Source organism: Rhinoderma darwinii, chromosome 8, assembly GCF_050947455.1.
Source record: "Rhinoderma darwinii isolate aRhiDar2 chromosome 8, aRhiDar2.hap1, whole genome shotgun sequence".
In the NCBI taxonomy this organism is placed as follows: domain Eukaryota; kingdom Metazoa; phylum Chordata; class Amphibia; order Anura; family Rhinodermatidae; genus Rhinoderma; species Rhinoderma darwinii.
In genome coordinates this window covers 113,735,825-113,756,921 of record NC_134694.1, presented here as the reverse complement: position 1 = coordinate 113,756,921, position 21,097 = coordinate 113,735,825, and the positions used below count along the sequence as shown (strand labels likewise).

The following is a 21,097-nucleotide window of genomic DNA, read 5'->3' as shown; positions in this document are numbered from 1 at the left end:
TTTAGCTACACTTTAAGTTTTATTTATATATCAGGTTAAAATCCAGAGAGAGCAAATGTTAGGAGTGTAGACGCTTACGCGTTTCAAATAAAAGTGTTCTTACTCATTGCATACGTCACTAAGATAATGCATGTGTTTTAAAACCCTAATTAGCCAATCCTAACCGCTCCCAATGCTAGACTCCACACAGATTCATAAAGCATGCAGGCGTTCATATTAATTGACATTCGTTCACATTAGCAGTATATATGCGCAAACGCAGAAAAACTATTGCGAGTTTTGCATTTTCTAATTGTGCATCCTATGTAAATCTAATTGCAGAAAGTACAAATAACAGCATAGACTACATGATGTCAATCCCAATTCATGAATGTATCAATTTTTTAAAGTTTTTTTGAGAAATGAAATCCTTCGTCTTAATACTATATTTGCATACATTACATCTACTCCCGCCACATTTGAAGAAACCTTTCTGAGATACTGTATATATATTAGGATTTTCCTATATGAGGACTTATTATTAGGAGCTAATATACATAAAGTAATTTCTTTGTATTGTATCATGGTAATAAGAGATTAATGTGATAGGTTACTTATATCTGTATCGGTGTTGTTGCCTTCGGCCATATAAAAAATTAATATTTACTATAATTTGTGTAATGAGATTTTTCTTGAATGAAAAAATACATATAAATAAATGAGTCTCGCATTGGGAGCCGTTAGGATTGGCTAATTATGGTTTTAAAACGCATGCATTATCTTAGTGACGTATGCTATGAGTAAGAACACTTTTGTTAGAAACGCGTAAGCGTCTACATGCCTAACCTAAGCTCTCTCTGGATTTTAACCTGATATATAAATAAAACGTAATATTTTTTTTATGGATGTGCTGGAGAAATTCGTTGTTTTTTTTCCGCTCTATGCAGCATTTTTTGCCGTAATCAGAACACTGAGGGAAACCGGATGGACGCCTGTTCATAACTACCACATAAAACACTACAGTAACATATTGTTGAACATCACCTGTGTTTCAGACCTTCTAATTTCCTTGCCAGGTAGATTTAATAAGAGAAGTGAGGTAAATCGCTACGGCCATACATTGAGGACTCTGACCTAGACGTGATCTGCTTCTAGAAACATTAATCTCTGCCCCTTGTTTTAGATCCCAATTCATCAAATACCTAAAAACCTCCATCTTCTAAATGTATCTACATCTGTGATTGAGAAACTGCTCTCAACATCCAACATGGACAGTATGGATAATTGCGCTGATCATATACTGCAAATTTTGGACATCGAAAAGGCCAATTTAGACCATTTTCTGCTGACTGTCAGAACCCATTAGTGGCATGAACCAGTGTGGTCGTTGTCAGATGCAGTCCTGTAAAGTCATTAATGACAGATCTGCATCCAATCCCATCACTAGCATGATTATCTCTCCTGTCTAGATTGTTTGTTACAATGTATCAGTGCAGGTAAAATGTATCAAGCTAGAGTCCAAACCCTCAGCTGTGAAAGGTATTAAGGTTGTTTTTTGCCATGGTAATAAGGTGCGAAACTCCCAACATTTGAACACAGCCTCACAGGATTTAAAGCGTACCTAACCATTCAGATGACTTTTCAGAGTAAGCTGTCATATGTGTGTACACTGAGTAATAACACTATTTCTGGCCATTATATGACTTGTATTCTGCATTTTTTCTATTTTACCCTATCTCTAATTCCCCATTTTCTCTTAGTGGGTGGAGCCTAACTGCTATCCTGACTCACGTAAACGGCAAACATAGACAAGATCTTGCTGTTCTATCTTTATCTATCACATATATAGAAGCAGCAGCAGCATGGGGGAGATTAAGGACCAGTGTAGCTGAGAGCCCAGCACTGGGGTGACATATAACTCTTAGGGCTTGCCCACACACAACGGAATCGTTGCAGAAAATTTCTGCATCAATTCCATTGAAAGCCAGAGGCTCTCCGCTGCGGTAAAAACTCACCATTTCCTACGTCAATTGCTGGCGCCCCCCTCATCCTGTACACAGGCAAAATGCTGTACAAACGATTGTGTCTGGTACTGCAGCCCAGTCCTATTCACTTGAATGGTACTGGGAAGTCAGGCCTGGTACAGCCACCCAGATGTAAACAATGATGGGGCAAGCCAACGAGTCCAAAACGCCCTTCATTCTACCGATTGGCGGGCATCCCGGGAACGGACCCCTATTTAAATAACGATAGGCCATCAATATTTAAGTCTGTACAGGTTTTCAGCCTTTGGATGTAAAGGAATGTTTCCATTCACTGACAGCCAGCAGAGATCTTGAACATGACGCAGAATTGAACCACATAGGGGCAGATTTACTACTACAGCCTTAAATTCAGCGAGCAGTATATTTGGAATATGATGCGTCTGTATATATATATCAGCGCCGGCACATTTATTTCACTCTGTATTTGTTGATCTTAGTGGATAGAGGACCTTTGATGATCATGATGTCACGGTCACATGGGTTGCTGTAGTAGTTACGTGCTTGGTCACATGACCGTGACATCATCGAAGGTCCTTCATCCACAGTGAGCAGGAATCTCCTGGGGAGTCAGTGGATGTTTCCAGGGATTCATCATTTTCCCTCCTCAGCGTCTTCGATACACGTCCAGGTAATTTCTTCCGTCCCCCCGCAAACGCATTCCTTCATTATCACAAAGTGTGAACGTGTATATATATATATTTACAATTTAATAAATAGCCTTGGCCAAAATTTCTACCACACTCAGGTGTCTGTGTATTAGTGATAAAACGGTTATTAAGTGTTATGTATTGAGCACGGTAGCCCGTACATTGCTCCATAGCACTTGAGATACAAAAATTTCTTTAATGTATCACATGAGCAAAAAGATACATATGAAGCATTAGACAATAGATAATATGTATCTTTCTGCTCATGTGATACATTAAAGACATTTCTGCATCTCTGGAGGACCGACTTGTTTTGCCTTATATGTTGGTCAGCCCACGGACCCGTCCATCCAGACTCCACGGGCACTGGCGATCATTATCTAACAGGTGTCCTGTCCACTCACTACTACTGTTTTGTGTATATGTGTATATATATATATATATATATTTTATAGATATGTGTTTGTAAATATTTGTATACTCCTCACATTCTGATGTCAGAGCCTGATGATTATACCGAGAAAAGCGGCACTGCACAGACACCGCTTATCTCTTCCTACAGAAGCAGTCTGTCACAGGTCACACTTGCAGGAAATCCTTTTCCTGTGTCAACCATTACTTGAGTTTGTGCTCCCTCGCTTCAGCAGCTGCAGTGTCTATTATACAGCCTTCTCGCTGCTGCTGCTGCTGCAGAACATCATAAGAGAGAATGCAGAGCAGCATCTGGCCATACATTTCCCCTGCATGGCAGCCATTCCTTCCCATGCTGACCGGACTCTCCTGCACTTTGGTAAATCTTACTGCCTAAAAAGCAGGATCGGTTTTCAAGTTTAGAATGATGTCTACCCTGTGGACTGTGCAGGTTCCAGTTCCTTTGTTTGCTTGAGTGCTCCAGCCCGGCTCCCTGCAGTGTGTTCGGTCCGGGACTTGCGTCCGAAATATGTTCCGTCCTTTACGGACTGAACATGCTCGTGTGAATCCAGCCTTACCCACTTGTTTCCTAGTCGTCTTTAGCTTCAGTTGATTCTAGACATTTGTCTTCCGGTTGCAAATTGGAAATTCCAAATTCCAAAACTAATTACACTGTAATATTTTCTTTATTATTCCTCAATTAGTGAGAGTTTATTCATACGGGATGTTCTCATGTGATTTCAGTCTCGCTCCTCTTGTCCGCTCTCCAGGTTCCTGCAGTAAAGGATCCGCCACATTCACATCCATCTGCTAGAGAATTGTCCCTCTGCAGACTGACCACTCAAGGATGGAGACGGACAGGAATCACAGGAGTCACAAAATGACTGAGCAGATCTTAAACCTCACCCTGGAGATCATCTACCTGCTGACTGGAGAGGTGAGGGATCCTGAGAATTACATCACGTGACAGCATGCGATCAGAGATGATGAGAGTGATATTCATCAGTGTATCTCTCCATACATAGGATTACACGGTAGTGAAGAAATCTGGTGAGTGTGTGGCACCCAACTCCTATCCTAATGTGTCCGGAGGGTGGAGTGAGAGCCAAGGCCCCATCATGGTGCCTCCAGCACTGATACAAGAGAGAAGCCATGAGCGGAAGATCCTGGAGATCACCAATAAGATCATTCAGATGCTGACTGGAGAGGTGAGCGCTGCTGGGACTACCGGGACATGATACGGTAACATGAAGGGATAATATGTCTGGATAATGTGACGGTATCATTGTCTGTCAGGTCCCTATAAGGTGTCAGGACATCACTGTCTATTTCTCCATGGAGGAGTGGGAATATTTAGAGGGACACAAGGATCAGTACAAGGACGTCATGACGGAGGACCACCGGCCCCTCACACCAGAACCACCAGCCGCAGTGGGTAAGACGAGACTCTCCAGACTCCGTAAGTGTGGAGGAGAGATCAGTTTTGTGGGTCACCTAGATAGACCTCTAATCCCATATAAACATTGTAATCAGTCACTATATGTGTTTCTTACAGATGGATCCAGTAAAAGTAACTCCCCAGAGAGTTGTCCCCCTCCCCTTTATTCTCAGGATGGTCCAGGGGAAAATCCTAATGTCCCACTGGATCATCAGGTAGAAGAATCTGATAAAAAGAACATAAGGCGACATCCCCACATCAAACTGCATTTAATCAAGTGCATTTAATGTTTTAGATTGATGACCTGATTATTGTCAAAGTGGAAGAGATCGAGGGAGACGACGAGTATTTCAAAGGTGATCTCCCATGTACGGAGGCGGAAAATCCTACCAATATCAGCGCAGGTGAGCAATAAGCACCCAGTATTGGAGCGTCACATATTCTTGTCCACTGATGACAACAATCTCTTATTCTAAACCTCCTGTCACTACAAGCTAAAGGCCCTATTACACCGGACGATTTTTCTTGCTCCTGTCACACGTAGCTATGTATGGGGACGAGCGGTCGTCCCCATCCATTATTATCATGTCGGCAGCGCGTCTCCCGGTTTACACACGGAGATGTGCTGCCGACAACGATAATATTTAACTTTTTTAAAACGATACGACCAGCAGATGAACGAGCGTTTGCCCGATAATTGCCCAGCGTAAAACCCCTTAAAGGGAACATGTTATCAGCATTTCACCTATTAAACCAGCAATATCAGGTGGTAGTGGGTGAAAAAACATTTCTCTATAACCTATAATTGTCTTCTTAGTCGGCTCTGTAGCTTTAGTATTCAGTTTTTTTAGTGTTCCCGCACCGTATGCAAATGAGCATAAAAGAGTCAAATCTTCTTTTGAAAAGAGTCATATCTTCATTCCTCAAGTCTTTCCGGGTTAGCCCCGCCTCCTTACTTTTGATTGACAGCTCCTCACCTTCCCCAGCACACAAAATCCTGCGCTTGTGCATTGATGTCCTCTTCAGGTGTGTGCGCACAACGGGACACCGGATTATTACGATAAAAGGCACAAAATGTTTGCAGACCGTTATTTACAGTCGGAAGAGGAGTTTAGGAGAGGGGATAACGGTAATGAACTTTTGATAGCAGCGGCCAATGAGGGATAAGTAAAGTTCAATAGGTGAAATGCTGGTGACAGGTTCCCTTTAAAGAGAAGCTTTCACCTCCCCATACATGTGCAGCATGTAATGGGGAGGGCTGCACAAATCCTGGGGCACTTTAAAAAAAAATTCGAACAGTGTTACAGCAAGATAGAGGAGAGAGTGCGCGCGCGTGCACGCTCTCAATCTTCAGCTTTTAAGATCAGTCTTCTGCCGAACTGGCAAGGGGGCGTGTCTCTGCTACGGACAGTGCAAGCCTCCGTAGCAGTGACACGCCCCCTTGCCAGTTCGGCAGACAAAGTACAAGACTGATCTCTCGCAAGAGCTGAAGAGATGAGAGCACGCATGTGTGCTCTCCTCTCCAAAGCCCTTACACTGTCCGTAGCAGTGACACGCCCCCTTGCCAGTTTGGCAGGAGACTGATCTTGAAAGCTGGAGAGTGAGAGCGTGCACACGCGCGCACACTCTCCCCTATCCTCGCTCTTGCTGTAACACTGTCCGTATCTGATTGGACAGTGTCACAGCCACAGTAACACGCCCCCTTGCCAGTTCAGGGGGTTATTTTAAGTATCGGGCGCCAAATATAATGGCACCGATATCTAAATAATGAAGGAGGGTGGAAAAAAAATGTAAAGTGCCCCAGGATTTGTGCAGCCCTCCCCATTACTTGCTGCACTCAGCTACACATGTATGGGGAGGTGAAAGGCTCTGGTCACATTACTGTCGTTCTGTCGGGTACTCTGGATCAATGGGATTTTTAAATGAATCCGTCATAGTTAAGAATATAAGCCACGAGGCTAATGTGAACGAAGGAGGAAAATATCCCGACTGTAGGGTTAAGGATTCATCAGTCCCTATGACACTCCCGCTCCCCTCACGTCCTATCATAGTCATATGTCACTAGAGGACAGAACGTGGAGATTCCCTGATAATGATGAATTCTGTGGAGGATGGAAAGTTAACCATTAGTGCAACCAGATGTTACGGTAAAGTGTATCATATAATATGAGAGCCTACATACACAGCTTTTTTTCAGCTATTTATATTCCAGACTTACCCCGCCTTCATTTTCTGAGAAAGGAAGTAGCTGTTTCATGATTAACAACGTCAGCCATATTGACTGTCATAGGACTAATATCTGTGTCACCCGATTACCAAAAGAGGCCATACAAGTGCGAGTCCGGTGTCTGCGTCCAAATGTTTATTAATCCAGATGCATATGTAGGGTGGCTCATACAGAGCCGATCCTTCACCCTATCTTATGGCGCAATAAGCGGGAGGGTCCAATGGTGACATCAGCAAATGAGAAAGAAGCTACATATTCTGCACCTAGACTCCTACCTGTAGGGCTTCAATACAGTCTAAAGGAGCTGAAGGCTCTGAACACCCTGACAATTCTCTATCGTGTGCAAAATCCATGATTGCTGTAGACAATTCAAGAACTTATTACATTTTGTGACCATCATGGTAGCCTGCTTGTACTTGAGAGTCACAGGCTCCTCTAAGGCTGAGCTCACACGTGACGTTTTGCTGCATTTCTCCAGGATTAGAAAAACATGGCTGCTTTCTTCCAGAAACAGCACCACAGATGTCCACAGGTTGTGTGTGGTATTGCAGCGTAGCCTTCTTCACTTCAATAAAGTTGAGCTGCAATACCAGACACAACCCATGGACAGGCGTGGCGCTGTTTGTATCTTCTTTCTGTGGGTTTTCTCCCACATTTCAAAAACATTGGCTTCCTATGAAACCGGCCATTGTGTGTCTGACATAGGGATATTCAATTGTGAGCTTCACTGCGAGCGACGAAAATCTCTAGTACTACGAAATATGTTGGCGTTATACGTTAAAGCAATGGTAAATGTGTTGTTTTTTTTACTGTAATAAGTTCTGGTGTATTGGTAGAATGAAGGGACGCCATAGTTTTTGACTGTCTTTGCTCAACGCCTCTTCTGACCTGACACTGGGTTGCAGATATCTGGTCTTAGGACTCGTTCACACTGCGCTAAAAAAAAAATATACGTGTAAATGTGTTAAAAACGCTAGCGTTTTTTAAAATACAGGCGTTTTTGACCCGTAATTAGGACTTCCATTAACAATGGGAATTAGGCGCGTTTTCGGTGCCAAGAATTAACCGAAGCTTTTTTTACACAACGTGTTTATAAATGCGATTGTAAAAAAACCGCGTCTTATGCACTTTCCCATTGATGTCAATAGGAAGCATTGAATACACGCCATGTGAACAAGGCCTTAGACCTCATGCCCACTTCAGTTTTTTTTTCGTCAGGGTGCTATCCGTTGTTTTGACTGATCTCACCCTGACACATTAATTTCAATGGCGCCATGCACACTTCCGTTGTTTTAACGAACCGTGCGGCCGTTCCGTCAAAAGTAGTGCAGGTCCTACTCCTGCCCGTTTTTGATGGAACAGTCTCGGCCTTTGCATTGATTTGGTCCATGAAGCAACGGACTGCAGACGGAAGCCATCCGTGTGCGGTCCGTGATTCGCGGAACCGTCATTAGCGGCCGTTCAATGGCCGACGGAAGCGTGCGTGAGGCCTTACGGCGAAGGCGTGTACTCTACCTTGTTTTCTAAATAAAGACAAACCCAGTATCTCTTTTTATTCCCCACAGATGTCCCGCCGAGCCTTGGCTGCAATCCTCTCCCTTCGTCTTCATATTGTGAAGCAAACCTTAATATTACACAAAATATTTATGGACAACATTTCATTACCCTAAACATTCCTTCACTTGTCCACAGCGTATCTGATCCCACTCCTCTCACACAAGCGTCATCTGATCCGTCACAGACTCTACATCTCCTTCCAAGGCCTGAAGGTGTGAAGCCGAAGAACAATCCCATGAATGAGGGGCGATTTCCATGTGCAGAATGCGGAAAATGTTTTGCCATGAGATCAAACTTTCTTGAACATCTCAAAGTTCACACCGCGGAGAAACCCCTCTCCTGTACGGAGTGCGGGAAATGCTTCAAAAGGAAATCGGATCTGGTTCGACATCAGAAAACTCACACCGGGGAGAAGCCCTTCTTATGTTCAGAATGTGGGAAACGTTTCGCCATGAAGTCCAGTCTTTTTGCACATCACAGAATCCACACGGGGGAGCGTCCGTTTCCATGTTCAGTATGTGGCAAATGTTTTATCCAGAAGTCAGATCTTGTTGTACATCAGATCGCTCACACAGGAGAGAAGCCATTTGAATGTACGGTGTGCGGGAAATGTTTTAACAGGAAAAGAAGTCTCGTTCGACACCAAAGAATCCACACGAGAGAGAAGTCCTAGTCAGGTCCACAACGTCTTACAAAATGTTGTGCATCGGAGAATTCGAAGAGGGAGGGGAAACTTTTTGTATAAGTAAATCAAACTGGAGAATCCGCACAGAGAAGTCGTTTCACCTGAACGATGTGGGAAATGTTCTTCTAAAAATTTGGCCCTTGTTGGAGGTCGAAAAAATTTCATTGGAAAATACATTTTAATTGTCATCATTTTATTAAATGTTTTCCCCCAGGACCAGAACTACCACAGAAACGGCTACTCCAGGACCTGCAGGGTGCAGTGTTATCTATAAGGTCTCACGTTCATGTGACATTAGCATTTGATTTAAGAGAAACACGACCTCCCTTTGCTCTTTAGCGCACATTCAAGAATTAGTAGACACTGGGGGATCGCAATCATGAAAACGCACTTTTTTCCCAATAAAAGGAGGAGCTCACCTTAAAACTCAAAGGGAAGGTGTCATGATTTTTTATTTTTTTTATTATATTGCTTTTAATATAATGTAAAAAAAAATTGTATTTCTTTATGTTGTCACTTTCTCCTTTTTACTCTATTCATACATTTACTTCTCTATGGGGGCTGTTTTTTTTCATCTCTGTATGTGTCGATTAACGACACATGCAGAGATGGAATACGGCACATACAACCCCATAGTGAATGTGACCGGGAGCCGTTCTATTCTCAGGAGCGTACGCCATCTGTGTGTGAACTGCGCAGTGCGCCGTTCCCATAAAGACCAGAACGAAGCTCGTTCGTAGAGCGAAATCTGGCGCCATTTTCATGTGGAACGGAAGCCGCTGCCGGACAGTAAGATGGCGACTTCCGGCCGCGGCTTCCGGCCATATGTTCAACGAAGCGAAGGCGCAAGGAAGAGGAGCGTGGGCGGCAAGAACTTTGGTAGACCAGTGGAGGCGGCGGCAGGAGCAGGTAATTTATGTTCGTGTATGATGTGCGACTGTGTGATACTGTCTGCTTTAGAACCTCCTACCGCTGTGCAGTCGCTCAGAAAATGGCGGCACACATTGTAGGCGGTTTTGAAGACATTCAAACCCCTCCCCCGCCTGGCACTAGCCAGAAGAAGGGAGGGGGGATTGTGTGAGGACACTACAGAGAGTGTGTCCACCCCAACTTTGCAGCATAAATCAATGAGGTTGCTTTACCACAGTGACCATGCTGCAATTTTGGGACCTCCTCCCTCTAGTGGCCAGCACATGGAAATGTTATAAATTAGAATCTAATTTATAATATTTCCTGACTTGTGAAAAAATTAAATTAATGTGTAATCACTTATATACTAATTGTTTAACTGAAAAAAAAACAAAAAACATTTCTAACGACACATTCCCTTTAAAGGGTAACTAAACTTTTAAAAAACTTTTGGCATCTCATAGTGTCATGTCATAATTTTGATCGGTGGGGGTCCGAGCACTGAGACCCCCACTGGTCGCTAAAACAAAGCAGCAGCAGCACTCCGGTGAGCGCTGTACGGCTTTGATTCTGATCGGCTTTCCACGCTGACTCCCACCCCCCCCCCCCCACATTCGATGGAATGGAGGATCAGGGATGTTAGATCTGGAAGTGGCTTATTTCCCCTTCCCCATTGAAATAGACCTGTACGGTTGGCCTGGAAGAAGTAACTGTTGGCGATACGAGAGTTCAGACATCGGGTACAGTGCCTTGCGTAAAATATACATTTTGTTGCATTGCAATCTTGAATTAAAATGGATGTTTGGGCGGGCCATACCATTTGATTTACACATGCCCACAAAATGTCATTGTGATACAGACAATAATTAAAGCACAAAACAGTGAACTTTAATGTGCATAAGTATTCACCCCCTGAAAGTCCGTGCTTTGTGGAGCCTTTTGCTGCAATTCCAGATACAAGTCTCTATGAGCGTAACACATCTAGACACTGGGATTTTTGCCCGTTCTGCCGGGCTAAACTGCTCCAACTCCTCCAAGTTAGATGTGTTGTGTTAATGTACCGCAGTCTTCAGGACATGCTACAGATTCTCAATTGGATTGAGGTCTAGACTTTGAATCCAAGACATGTAAATGCTTCCTCTTAAACCCCTCCAGTATGTTTAGGGTCATTGTCTTGCTGGAAGGTGAACCTCCAGCCCAAGCTCAAATCTCTGGCAGACTTAAAGGGGTTGTCCCACAAAACACTTGTAACCCCTATCCACAGTATAGGGGATACATGTGTGATCACTGGGGGTCCGACCGCTGGGAAAGTCCCCCAAAGTGCTCCATGAGAAGCTTAAATGGAACAAGGGACAAAAAGAGAGGGACCATACAGGCGCTGCTTAATGATAAAATGAACCCAAGTTCATATTTAGAAAAGATGCTACGCGTTTCAACGCCGGACCGGCGTCTTCATCAGGCAAGTGAAATGCATACAAATAACATAGGTATATATATATATACATGACAGCAATTTGTGATTATACTAATTGGACTAATTCAGACGAAGCACCGAAAAAAACACCAAATGGAGGCAGGTCAAAGATCAAAGGTAAAAAGTTACGGAATGAATAACACAGTCTAATCATTTTTAGATTCTCTACTGTGTTATTCATTACGTAACTTTTTACCTTTGATCTTTGACCTGCCTCCATTTGGTGTTTTTTTCGGTGGTGCTTCTTAATTAGTCCAATTAGTATAATCACAAATTGCTGTCATGTGTATATATATATATATATATATACCTATGTTATTTGTATGCATTTCACTTGCCTGATGAAGACGCCGATCCGGCGTTGAAACGCGTAGCATCTTTTCTAAACATTTACCCTCCTTCAAATCATGAACTTGGGTTAATTTCATCATTCAGCAGCGCCTGTATGGTCCCTCGCTTTTTGTCCCTTGTTCCATTTATTATTACCGGCAACCCCTTATGGTCGTTGCGTATGGGACCAGGCAGCAGCTTTCTTCCACATGACACAGTGTACCTGCATATTACAAGCGTAATACTTGCCAGTATTTGCAACTACAAGGTGAGCACGTTTTCCTTTGTTGCTCTCCCACATTACCTACTGATCTGCACTATGTGGCGCCGTGTCTTTTTTACTTTGTCTTAGTACACCATGAGAAGATTGGGACTTCCGGGGTCTGTGTCCGGCAGCTCCATAGAAATGAATGTAGTGCCGGTCGCGGATGAGCACAAGCGCGACCGGCGCTCCATTCATTTCTATGGAGCAGCCAAACACACAAGCTGGACACAGACTCCAGAAGTCCTATGCTTCTCATGGAGGACTTCGGGGGACTTACCGGTCGGATAGGGGATACATGTGTTTTGTGGGAAACCCCTTTAAACAGGTTTCTCACAAGAATTGCCCTGTATTTACTGCCATCCATCTGTCCTTCAATCCTGACCAGTTTTCCAGTCCCCGCCCTAACAGCATAACCCTGCCACCACTGTGCTTCGCTGTGGGAATGGTGTTCTTGGGCGATGGGAAGTGTTGGGTTTGCGCCGCACATAGTATTTTCCAATACGGTCAAAAAGTAAAATGTCAGGGTATGTTCACACGGCAGCGTTCATTACGGCTGAAATCAGGGAGCTGTTTTCAGGAGAAAACAGCTCCTGAATTTCAGACGTAATGGCATGTTGGCGGTGTTTTTCGCTGTGTCCATTACGGACGTAATTGGAGCTGTTTATCTATGGTGCCAATGGAAAACGGCTGCAATTACGTACCAAGAAGTGACAGGCACTTCTTTGACGCGGGCGTCTTTTTTACGGCCGTCTTTTGACACCGGCGCGTAAAAAAAATGACCTTCGGCACCGAACATCGTAAAGCCCATTGAAATGAATGAGCAGATGTTTGCCGGCGCATTGGAGCCGTATTTTCTGACGTAATTTGAGGTTAAAACGCCCGAATTACGTCCGTAAATAGTGTGTGTGAACCCAGCCTTAGTCTCATCTGACCAGGGAACCTTCTTCTATGTGTTTGGAGTGTCTGCCAGATGAAGTTTGGCGAATTAAAAACTTGTTTTCTTATGGTTTTCTTTAAGCAAAGTCTATTTTCTGGCCCTCTTCTATAAAGCCCCACTATGAGGAGGGTATGGCTTATAGTGATACTTCCATCTCCACTGTGGATCTTTGGAGCTCCTTCTGTGTTATCGTTGGTGTCGTTATTGCCCTCCTTGCCCAGTCCGTAAGTTTTGGTAGTTGTGCCATATTCTTTACATTTTGGTATAATGGATTTTATTGTGCTCCCTGGGATTATCACCCATCCCTGATCTATACTTCCCCACGACTTTGTCTCTGACCTGTTTGGGGGGCTTCTTGGTCTTCGTGCTTCTTGCTCAGAGCTTTTGCCGACTCTGAACTTTCAGAACAGGTCTCTTTAGGGTATGTTCACACGCACTAATTACGGACGTAATTCGGGCGTTTTTGCCCCGAATTACGTCCGAAAATAGCGCCTCAATAGCGCTGACAAACATCTGCCCATTGAAAGCAATGGGCAGACGTTTGTCTGTTCACACGAGGCGTAATTTACACGCCGCTGTCAAATGACGGCGCGTAAATAGACGCCCGCGTCAAAGAAGTGGCCTGTCACTTCTTTGGGTGTAATTGGAGCCGTTATTCATTGACTCCAATGAAAAGCAGCGCCAATTACGTCCGTAATGGATGCGGCGTTCAAGCGCCTGCACATGCCGGTACGGCTGAAATTACGGGGATGTTTTCAGGCGGAAACATCCCGGTAATTTCAGCCGTTACGGACGCTGCCGTGTGAACATACCCTTATGGTGTGTTGTATGGCACCTGGACAGTCCGGTTCTGTATCGCACATCGTATTGGAGCACTACACGTTCACGGAGCATTGTGTATGAATCCCAGGTGGATACTACCAGAGGGGTCCAGGGATTTTAGAGCTTCTGGGGGAAAACTCAGTCCATAATATGGATCCTGACACCGAGCTAGGTGGGCTACAATATGGCTCTGTATTGCATACTGTATTGAGGGGCGACCCCAGTGTGTCCCCTTTTTTGGGGGGACCTGACGTAAATCCTAAAATGATCAATAGAACAAAGTTGCTATAATAAATTCACTCTCTTTCTAAGGTGGTGTCTGCTGCTTCCTCAGTTATTACAGCTATTTCATGTGTATTTGTAAGTATTCTACGTAGATCTTATTTCATGTATCGGAACTGCAGAAGAGGCTTCCAGTTCTCTAAGCAAACGGACCTCTCACTCTGCCATTACTTCTGGTGAGAGATTGGCCTGGTGTCGCCATTGGAAATTCCTGACTGTCTCAAGAATCTGATCTTATTTCTCTGACCATCGGATCCCATTTTCTCTAACCATATCTGCCTTCCCTCTCAGCTCCCCCATCCATGTGAGTTCCATCTAAAAAAAAAAAAATTCTCACTAGAGGTCTCACCCCCAATAAAATGACCCAGACTCGCCTCTTCATGGGTTGTAAGAAATTTTAGTCTAAGTCCTCGTTCACACTTCTCTATTTTGGACAGTTTTACAACAGAATTTGTAAGTCAGGAGCGGGTTCAAGACACAGAAGAGGTGGAAATCTCTCCATGGGGCTGAGTTCACACTATTAAAACAGACTTGAAATCCAAGTTACCTGCACTGGATGAAATCTGCAAGGAGAATGCGCGGCATTTCCAGAACAGAGAACGTGCAATAGACACTGTATGAAAATCTGCAGAATTTTTTAAAGCCCCAAAAAAACACATTCACTTACATTGTGCTGTACTTTGCTGCAGAATATCGGTGTTCATTCTGCAACAAATACCAAATGTGTGAACCCAGCGTTATGGATTATCTATCTAATCTATCTATCTATCTATCTATCTATCTATCTATCTATCTATCTATCTATCTATCTATCTATCTATCTATCTATCTATCTATCTATCTATCTATCTATCTATCTAATCTATCTATCTCATATCTATCTATCTATCTATCTATCTATCTATCTAATCTATCTATCTAATCTAGGACCTTTGGTTCTCTCAGTTGAACAGAGGACCTGTCAGTGTCGTGCTCACGTGATCAGTCACATGCTTAGGCAAGCTCAGTCGCTCCGAATTGACTCCGCCCCTGCCGGTCACGTGACAGTGACATCATGCAAGGTCCTTCATCCCCCGTGCAGTGAAGTCTCCGGGCATGATACTGGTCAGTGTGTTGTGGTCATTGTTATTATCACGTGATGTATATGATCTATATGTAGATGTGATGTCACTTCTCACCAGCGTCTCCCAGACACTCCCTCTAGACGTCCAGGTAATCACGCATTGCAGTGTCCCACAGAGACATTACTGGGTTATCACAAGCTGTATGACTGTAGTGTATGTAGCTGATGAGGGGGGAGGTTGTGCTGTGACTACTGGGGGTAGTGGGAGGGAGGTCCTGCTGAGACTATTGGAGGAGATGTGTGAAAGACTCTACATATGTGGACAGTGATGTCAGGAGTTTTGTGATGGCGAAGTCCCTGGCCAGAGCTTCAGAAGCAATCTAGCCAGGGACTCCAGACACCACCGGCATGGCGGTCCTATTTCCCCCGCGACCGCAAGACCTTGCGCAAACCGGAGTCCCGCACTGCTATCTGCCCGGGGAATCGATGTCACTGGAGCTTTCCGATTCTGTTTTATGGAATAGCGCAGTTTACTTTACTGTTCCGTACAATTTTTCATTTTTTTTGCAGTATACCAGCACAACTGAGACCAAATGGAAACGCTTTTGGCCCCCATCAGACTAATGTTACCCTATGGATGCGTTTAGTGTGTATGTCGTAAGCTTTCCTGGTGTATACGCTAAATATATATCACACACACGTGATGGGATCAGGACCTTAAAAGTTTCCTGCCTGTCGATCCTCTTCTGGCTTGAGCTAAAAAAAAAAAAAATTGCGCTAAAAACTGCCGGTGTGATTCCAGCCTTAGACATGTGATTACCGGGACCCTTTGATCCGGCGTGACAGTAGGTATTATTTTTTTTTTTTCTTTAAAAAAATCATTGCAAAACTCCCTCATTAAGTCCGGTATTTAAGGTGGAGTGTATAGCAGTCATTCCCAACTGGCCACCCAAGGGCCACATGCGACCCCCAGGGGAAATCAAACTCTGTCCCCTGCCCAACCATAAAGACAGAAGATTTCCTCTGTTTTCTCCTCTGTTATGGGGACACTGTGGGATCTTTCCCATTGATGAAGGTCTCGGAAAATCTTGAAAAAAGTTTTTCAGCTGTTTTTAGCTAAATAAAATACATAGAGCAAACAGCGGCCACAAATACAGCTGCGTGAAAAGGTCGTGTGTGTCACCTGTCCCTGGCTGACTAACGAGAGGCACGTAGATGGGGTTGTGGACCGCCTTGGAGGCCCCCACAATATGTTCGGTGGACCGCTACTGGCAGTGATGCTCAACTGGAGACCTGGGGGCCACGTGTGTCTGATCTGTATCACTGAGGGATAGGTAAGTTCACATGGTGCAGCAGCCTCAGGATAGAGAAGCTTTCGAGCAATCCAGTTATATAAAATCCAGTGCTTTATTTAGTACCAGTTTAGACCTCCCCTCAGCAGCTGATCCTAAGGACCGGTCATAAACCCATGCTGATACTGTGTAACCACTCACCCAGGACCCTCACGTCTGCTTCGGGGGCTGGCTGCAAACTCTTCTCCATGTTGACATTGCATTCAAAATTACTCATTAAAATCCAGGGTTTTCCAGAAAAGAAACAGTCGCGTTCCATACAACACCATGCACCGTCCAGTGGCTCTTCTGTAAATATTGTCATAAAGTAATTACCCTTTAATATATTTTTATATACTTTCCTTATTTTTTTCTTTTAGTGAGAGTATATTCCACACTTTCTTAAAGGGTAACTAAACATTTCACAAACTTCTGACATGTCATAGTGATATGTCAGAAGTTTGTATTGGTGGGGGTCCGAGCACTGAGACCCCCACCAATCGCTAAAACAAAGCAGCAGAAGTGCTTGTGTGAGTGCTCAGCCGCTTCGTGTCTGTTCGGCTTTTTCCGGAAATCAATGTATCGGAGTACGGGCTCAATGTATGAGCCCGTACTCCGATACATCGGCTTTCCCGGAAAACGCTGAACACATACGAAGCGCTTCTGCCGCTTCGTTTTAGCGATTGGTGGGGGTCTCTGTGCTTGGACCCCTACCATTCAAAACTTCTGACATGTCACTATGACGTGTCAAAAGTTTGTCACCCTTTAAGTTTTTAGCCTCACTACTTTTTTTTTCTTGCCAGGTCCCAGCCATATAAGATCTTCTGCATTCCAGTTCATTCAGTAAGAAAGTTGTTTTTTTGGTGTCTCAACCACAAAATGACTGAGCAGATACTAAACCTCACCCTGGAGATCATCTACCTGCTGACGGGCGAGGTGAGGGATCCTATATCACGTGACATCACTCTTATCTGGTAGTAAGACATGGCTGTAGAGATGATGAGAGTGATATTTATCAGTGTGTCTCTCCATACACAGGATTATACGGTAGTGAAGAAATCTGGCGAGTGTGTGGCACCCCGATCCCATCCCAGTCAGTCCGGAGGATGGAGCAAGAACCGAAGCCCCATCATGGTGCCTCCACCTCAGTCACTGACACATCCTAAAGAGAATGAACAGAAGATCCTGGAGATCACCAATAAGATCATTCAGATGCTGACTGGAGAGGTGAGCGCTGCTGGGAATACCGGGACATGATACAGTAACATGAAGGGATAATGTGACTGTATCATTGTGTCTGTCAGGTCCCTATAAGGTGTCAGGACGTCACTGTCTATTTCTCCATGGAGGAGTGGGACTATTTAGAGGGACACAAGGATCAGTACAAGGACGCCATGACGGAGGACCACCGGCCCCTCACACCAGAACCACCAGCCCCAGTGGGTAAGACGAGAGTTTCCGGACTCCATAACTGTGACGGTTTTGTGGGTCACCTAGATACACCTCTAATCACATATAACCATTGTGTACCGCCACTGTGCCCGTGTGTTTCTTACAGATGGATCCAGTAGGAGTGATACACCGGAGATCTCTCCACATGATCTTTCTGATTTCCCCTTGGACCATTCTGAGAACGATCAGGTAGAGGAATCGGATAAAAGAACGTAAAGAGCCATAAGGCGACATCCTCACATCAAACTGTATTTCATCAAGTGTTACTTTGTTTTAGATTGATGAACAGATTATTGTCAAAGTGGAAGAGATCGAGGGAGACGAAGAGTATGGGGTTGATCTCCAATGTAAGGAGGAGGACATACCAACCGATATCAGTACAGGTGAGAAGTAAAGATAAGTCACGTATTCACACAACACATTCCTGTCTTTCCCCCTTAAATGGGTTATTTCCATCTTCTTGTGTAATGACCTATCTCTAGGATATGCCATCACTTTGTAATCAGTGGGGTCCAACCTCTGGGATCACCACCGATCCTGAGAATTAAGGCGCCGCAGCTCTGATTTATCGCCGTGTCCTCTAGCGCTAGAGCCCATTCATTCTCAGGATTGGTGGGGGTCCCATAGGTCAGACCCCACCCCATCCCCTACGCTTAGCGATATGCCATCATTTTATAAGATAAGAAAACCCATTTAACTGACAACTTCATGAGTTGTCTCATTGAAAAGTACAGCCACCGCCCTGTCACATCTATCCTAACATTTTGGAAGATAAGAGAATTACATTTTAAGACCCTTTGTGACAGATCCTTTCACTATCCTCAGATAATTTAACACAACATTATATTATTACTAGTATAGAAAACCCGTTACACGTGTTTGCTAGCAAAAGGAATGCAGTGGTCTGTTAATATATATAAATGCTCCCCAGAGCTGCCCCCACACCGTATAATGCCCCCATAGCTGCCCCATACAGTATAATGCCCCCATAGCTGCCCACACACAGTATAATGCCCCCATAGCTGCCCCATACTGTATAATGCCCCCATAGCTGCCTCCACACTGTATAATGCCCCCATAGCTGCCCACACACAGTATAATGCCCCCATAGTTGCCCCATACAGTATAATGCCCCCATAGCTGCCCTTACACAGTATAATGCCCCCATAGCTGCCCCCACAGTATAATGCTCCCTATAGCTGCCCACACACAGTATAATGCTCCCTATAGCTGCCACCACACAGTATAATGCCCCCATAGCTGCCCTTACACAGTATAATGCTCCCCATAGCTGCCCCCACACAGTATAATGCTCCTCATAGCTGCCCCCACAGTATAATGCCCCTCATAGCTGCCCCTACAGTATAATCCTCCTCATAGCTGCCCCCACAGTATAATGCCCCTCATAGCTGCCCCCACAGTATAATGCCCCCCATATCTTCCCCCACACAGCATAATGCCCCCATATGTACGGACCAAATAGAAAAATAATAACATACATACTTACCTATCCCCGTTCCCACGGCGGGTGGAGGATCCTTTGCCTCCTCTGCACTGTGCTCAGTGTGCTGTGAGCGGCCTGTCTGCACCGAGTCACTCACATCGCACAGACCGGAGGAGAAGGATCTTCCACCCGGCAGGGAAACGGGGATAGGTAAGTATGTATTTGTTGGGCATTATACAGCATATGGGAGGGAGGGGGCAATTATAGCTACGCCACTAATCACTCACATCTCCTCCTACAGTCTTCTGGCTGTGGGTGGAGCTAACTGGTGGTTTGGCTGTGGGCGGAGCTCTATGTGGGCGGAGTTCTATGTGAGCTTCGAACACCACGTCCTTCTCCGTTATATAATAGATTATTGACCCGCAACCGCACCTCAGACAGGAAGACTTACTGATGGAGGTGGAGGCACCATGATGGATCGGTCTTGGTTAAAAATATCCATAAACATTTACTCCGCTGCTTGGCTTTTTACCGCTCACCATGCCTCATCTCCATTACACTGGGCCAATAGATTTTAGGAAATATCCCACTGTAAACTGAGACCCCACTACAAGGTCCGCATGCTTTGGGAACCTTGAAAGGAAATGTATGAACTAAAGTTTTGCTCAAGCTGCTGTCTGAAACCCCCCCCCCCCCCCCCCAGGGTGAAGTGGTTGTGACCTATGGGCATGCGCCTGGACCTGGTTCTGTAATCGATATATTATTGCACACGGCTTTGATATGTTCTATATATAGATAGAAAAGGGAGAATATGTTAGGTAACACAATGATTTTGACTGTACATTGATAAATGCCTTGGTTTTTCTCCTGTATTGGAAGTTTTATTTACATTAGGCTGGTTTCACATGAGCACAATTTAAAGGAGTTGTCCGACCCCATGACATTTATTTATTTTTTAAACACTGCCTACAATGTGTGAAATACCAAAATAGCTGATACTCACCTTATCAATCCCATGTTGATCCTCTGCTACTGCTTCGCTGATCTCTGTTTCTTCCTGCTCCATCGTGGAGGTGTTGATGCAACATGTGACCGCTGCAGCCAATCACTGGCTGTAGCGGTCACATGTCGTATCGACACATCATCGCTGGAGCAAAGAGAACAGGGGAACGTTTTTTAAAACCATAATACTGGTGTTAAAGGGGTATTCCCATCTTGGACATTTATGGCATATCCTGTGGATATGCCATAAATGTCTAATAGATGCGGGCGCCACCTCTGGTCCTCATCCTATCTTCTCGAGTTGTTGCCGCACTCTGACCACTGAGGTGGTCGAAAGTACGGAAACAGCTTTACTACGCTGTTTCCATATCCTCCATTAAAGTGAATAGGAGTTACGGAAATAGAGTAGCACAGCGAGCTATACTATTGCCGTAGCTCCCGAGTTCCAGAAACGGCGTAACTCGCTGTTCTACACTGTTTCCATAACTCCCATTCGCCTCTACAGAAGTTTTGGAAACAGCTCAGCTGAGTGAGGTTGTCTGTTTCCGTACTCTGCAGCAACAGCAGGAGAAGGTAGAATGGGGGTCAGGTGGCCCAATTCTAGAGATAGGTGCGGGTCCCAGAGGTGGTAACATCCTGAGGATATGCCCTAAATATCCGAGATAGGAATATCCCTTTAAAATTTGTCCTTTTTACGAGTGTAAAATCAACCTAAAATAGATGAAACTTTCCGTACAAAAGAAATGATACAGCCGTGTGAAACAGGCTTTACTGGGGTTTGGTAAAAAATTTGAATA

General features: G+C 44.5%; 2 protein-coding genes across 3 annotated transcripts in view; both read left to right on the top strand.

Moving 5' to 3' along the window:
* Positions 1–21,097, top strand: part of LOC142660055 (uncharacterized) — a 53,146-nt gene that overhangs the window by 19,706 nt on the left and 12,343 nt on the right. Inside the window, 8 exon segments of the mRNA XM_075836704.1 lie at positions 8,682–8,976; positions 14,092–14,184; positions 14,300–14,312; positions 17,180–17,338; positions 17,441–17,629; positions 17,707–17,845; positions 17,961–18,043; positions 18,132–18,237. Of these exon segments, the coding sequence (XP_075692819.1) occupies positions 8,682–8,976; positions 14,092–14,184; positions 14,300–14,312; positions 17,180–17,338; positions 17,441–17,629; positions 17,707–17,845; positions 17,961–18,043; positions 18,132–18,237 (1,077 nt within the window).
* On the top strand, positions 2,564–5,029 carry LOC142659892 (uncharacterized). Of its 2 annotated transcripts, XM_075836441.1 has the most exons (6): positions 2,564–2,652; positions 3,853–4,019; positions 4,108–4,290; positions 4,379–4,517; positions 4,638–4,735; positions 4,816–5,029. In XM_075836441.1, the coding sequence occupies exons 2-6, from the start codon at positions 3,930–3,932 to the stop codon at positions 4,933–4,935; spliced, it is 630 nt and encodes a 209-aa protein (XP_075692556.1). In that variant the 5' UTR covers positions 2,564–2,652; positions 3,853–3,929; the 3' UTR covers positions 4,936–5,029. The 2 variants fall into 2 exon arrangements, with proteins under 2 accessions (XP_075692556.1, XP_075692555.1); XM_075836440.1 differs by having other exon boundaries at positions 4,379–4,735.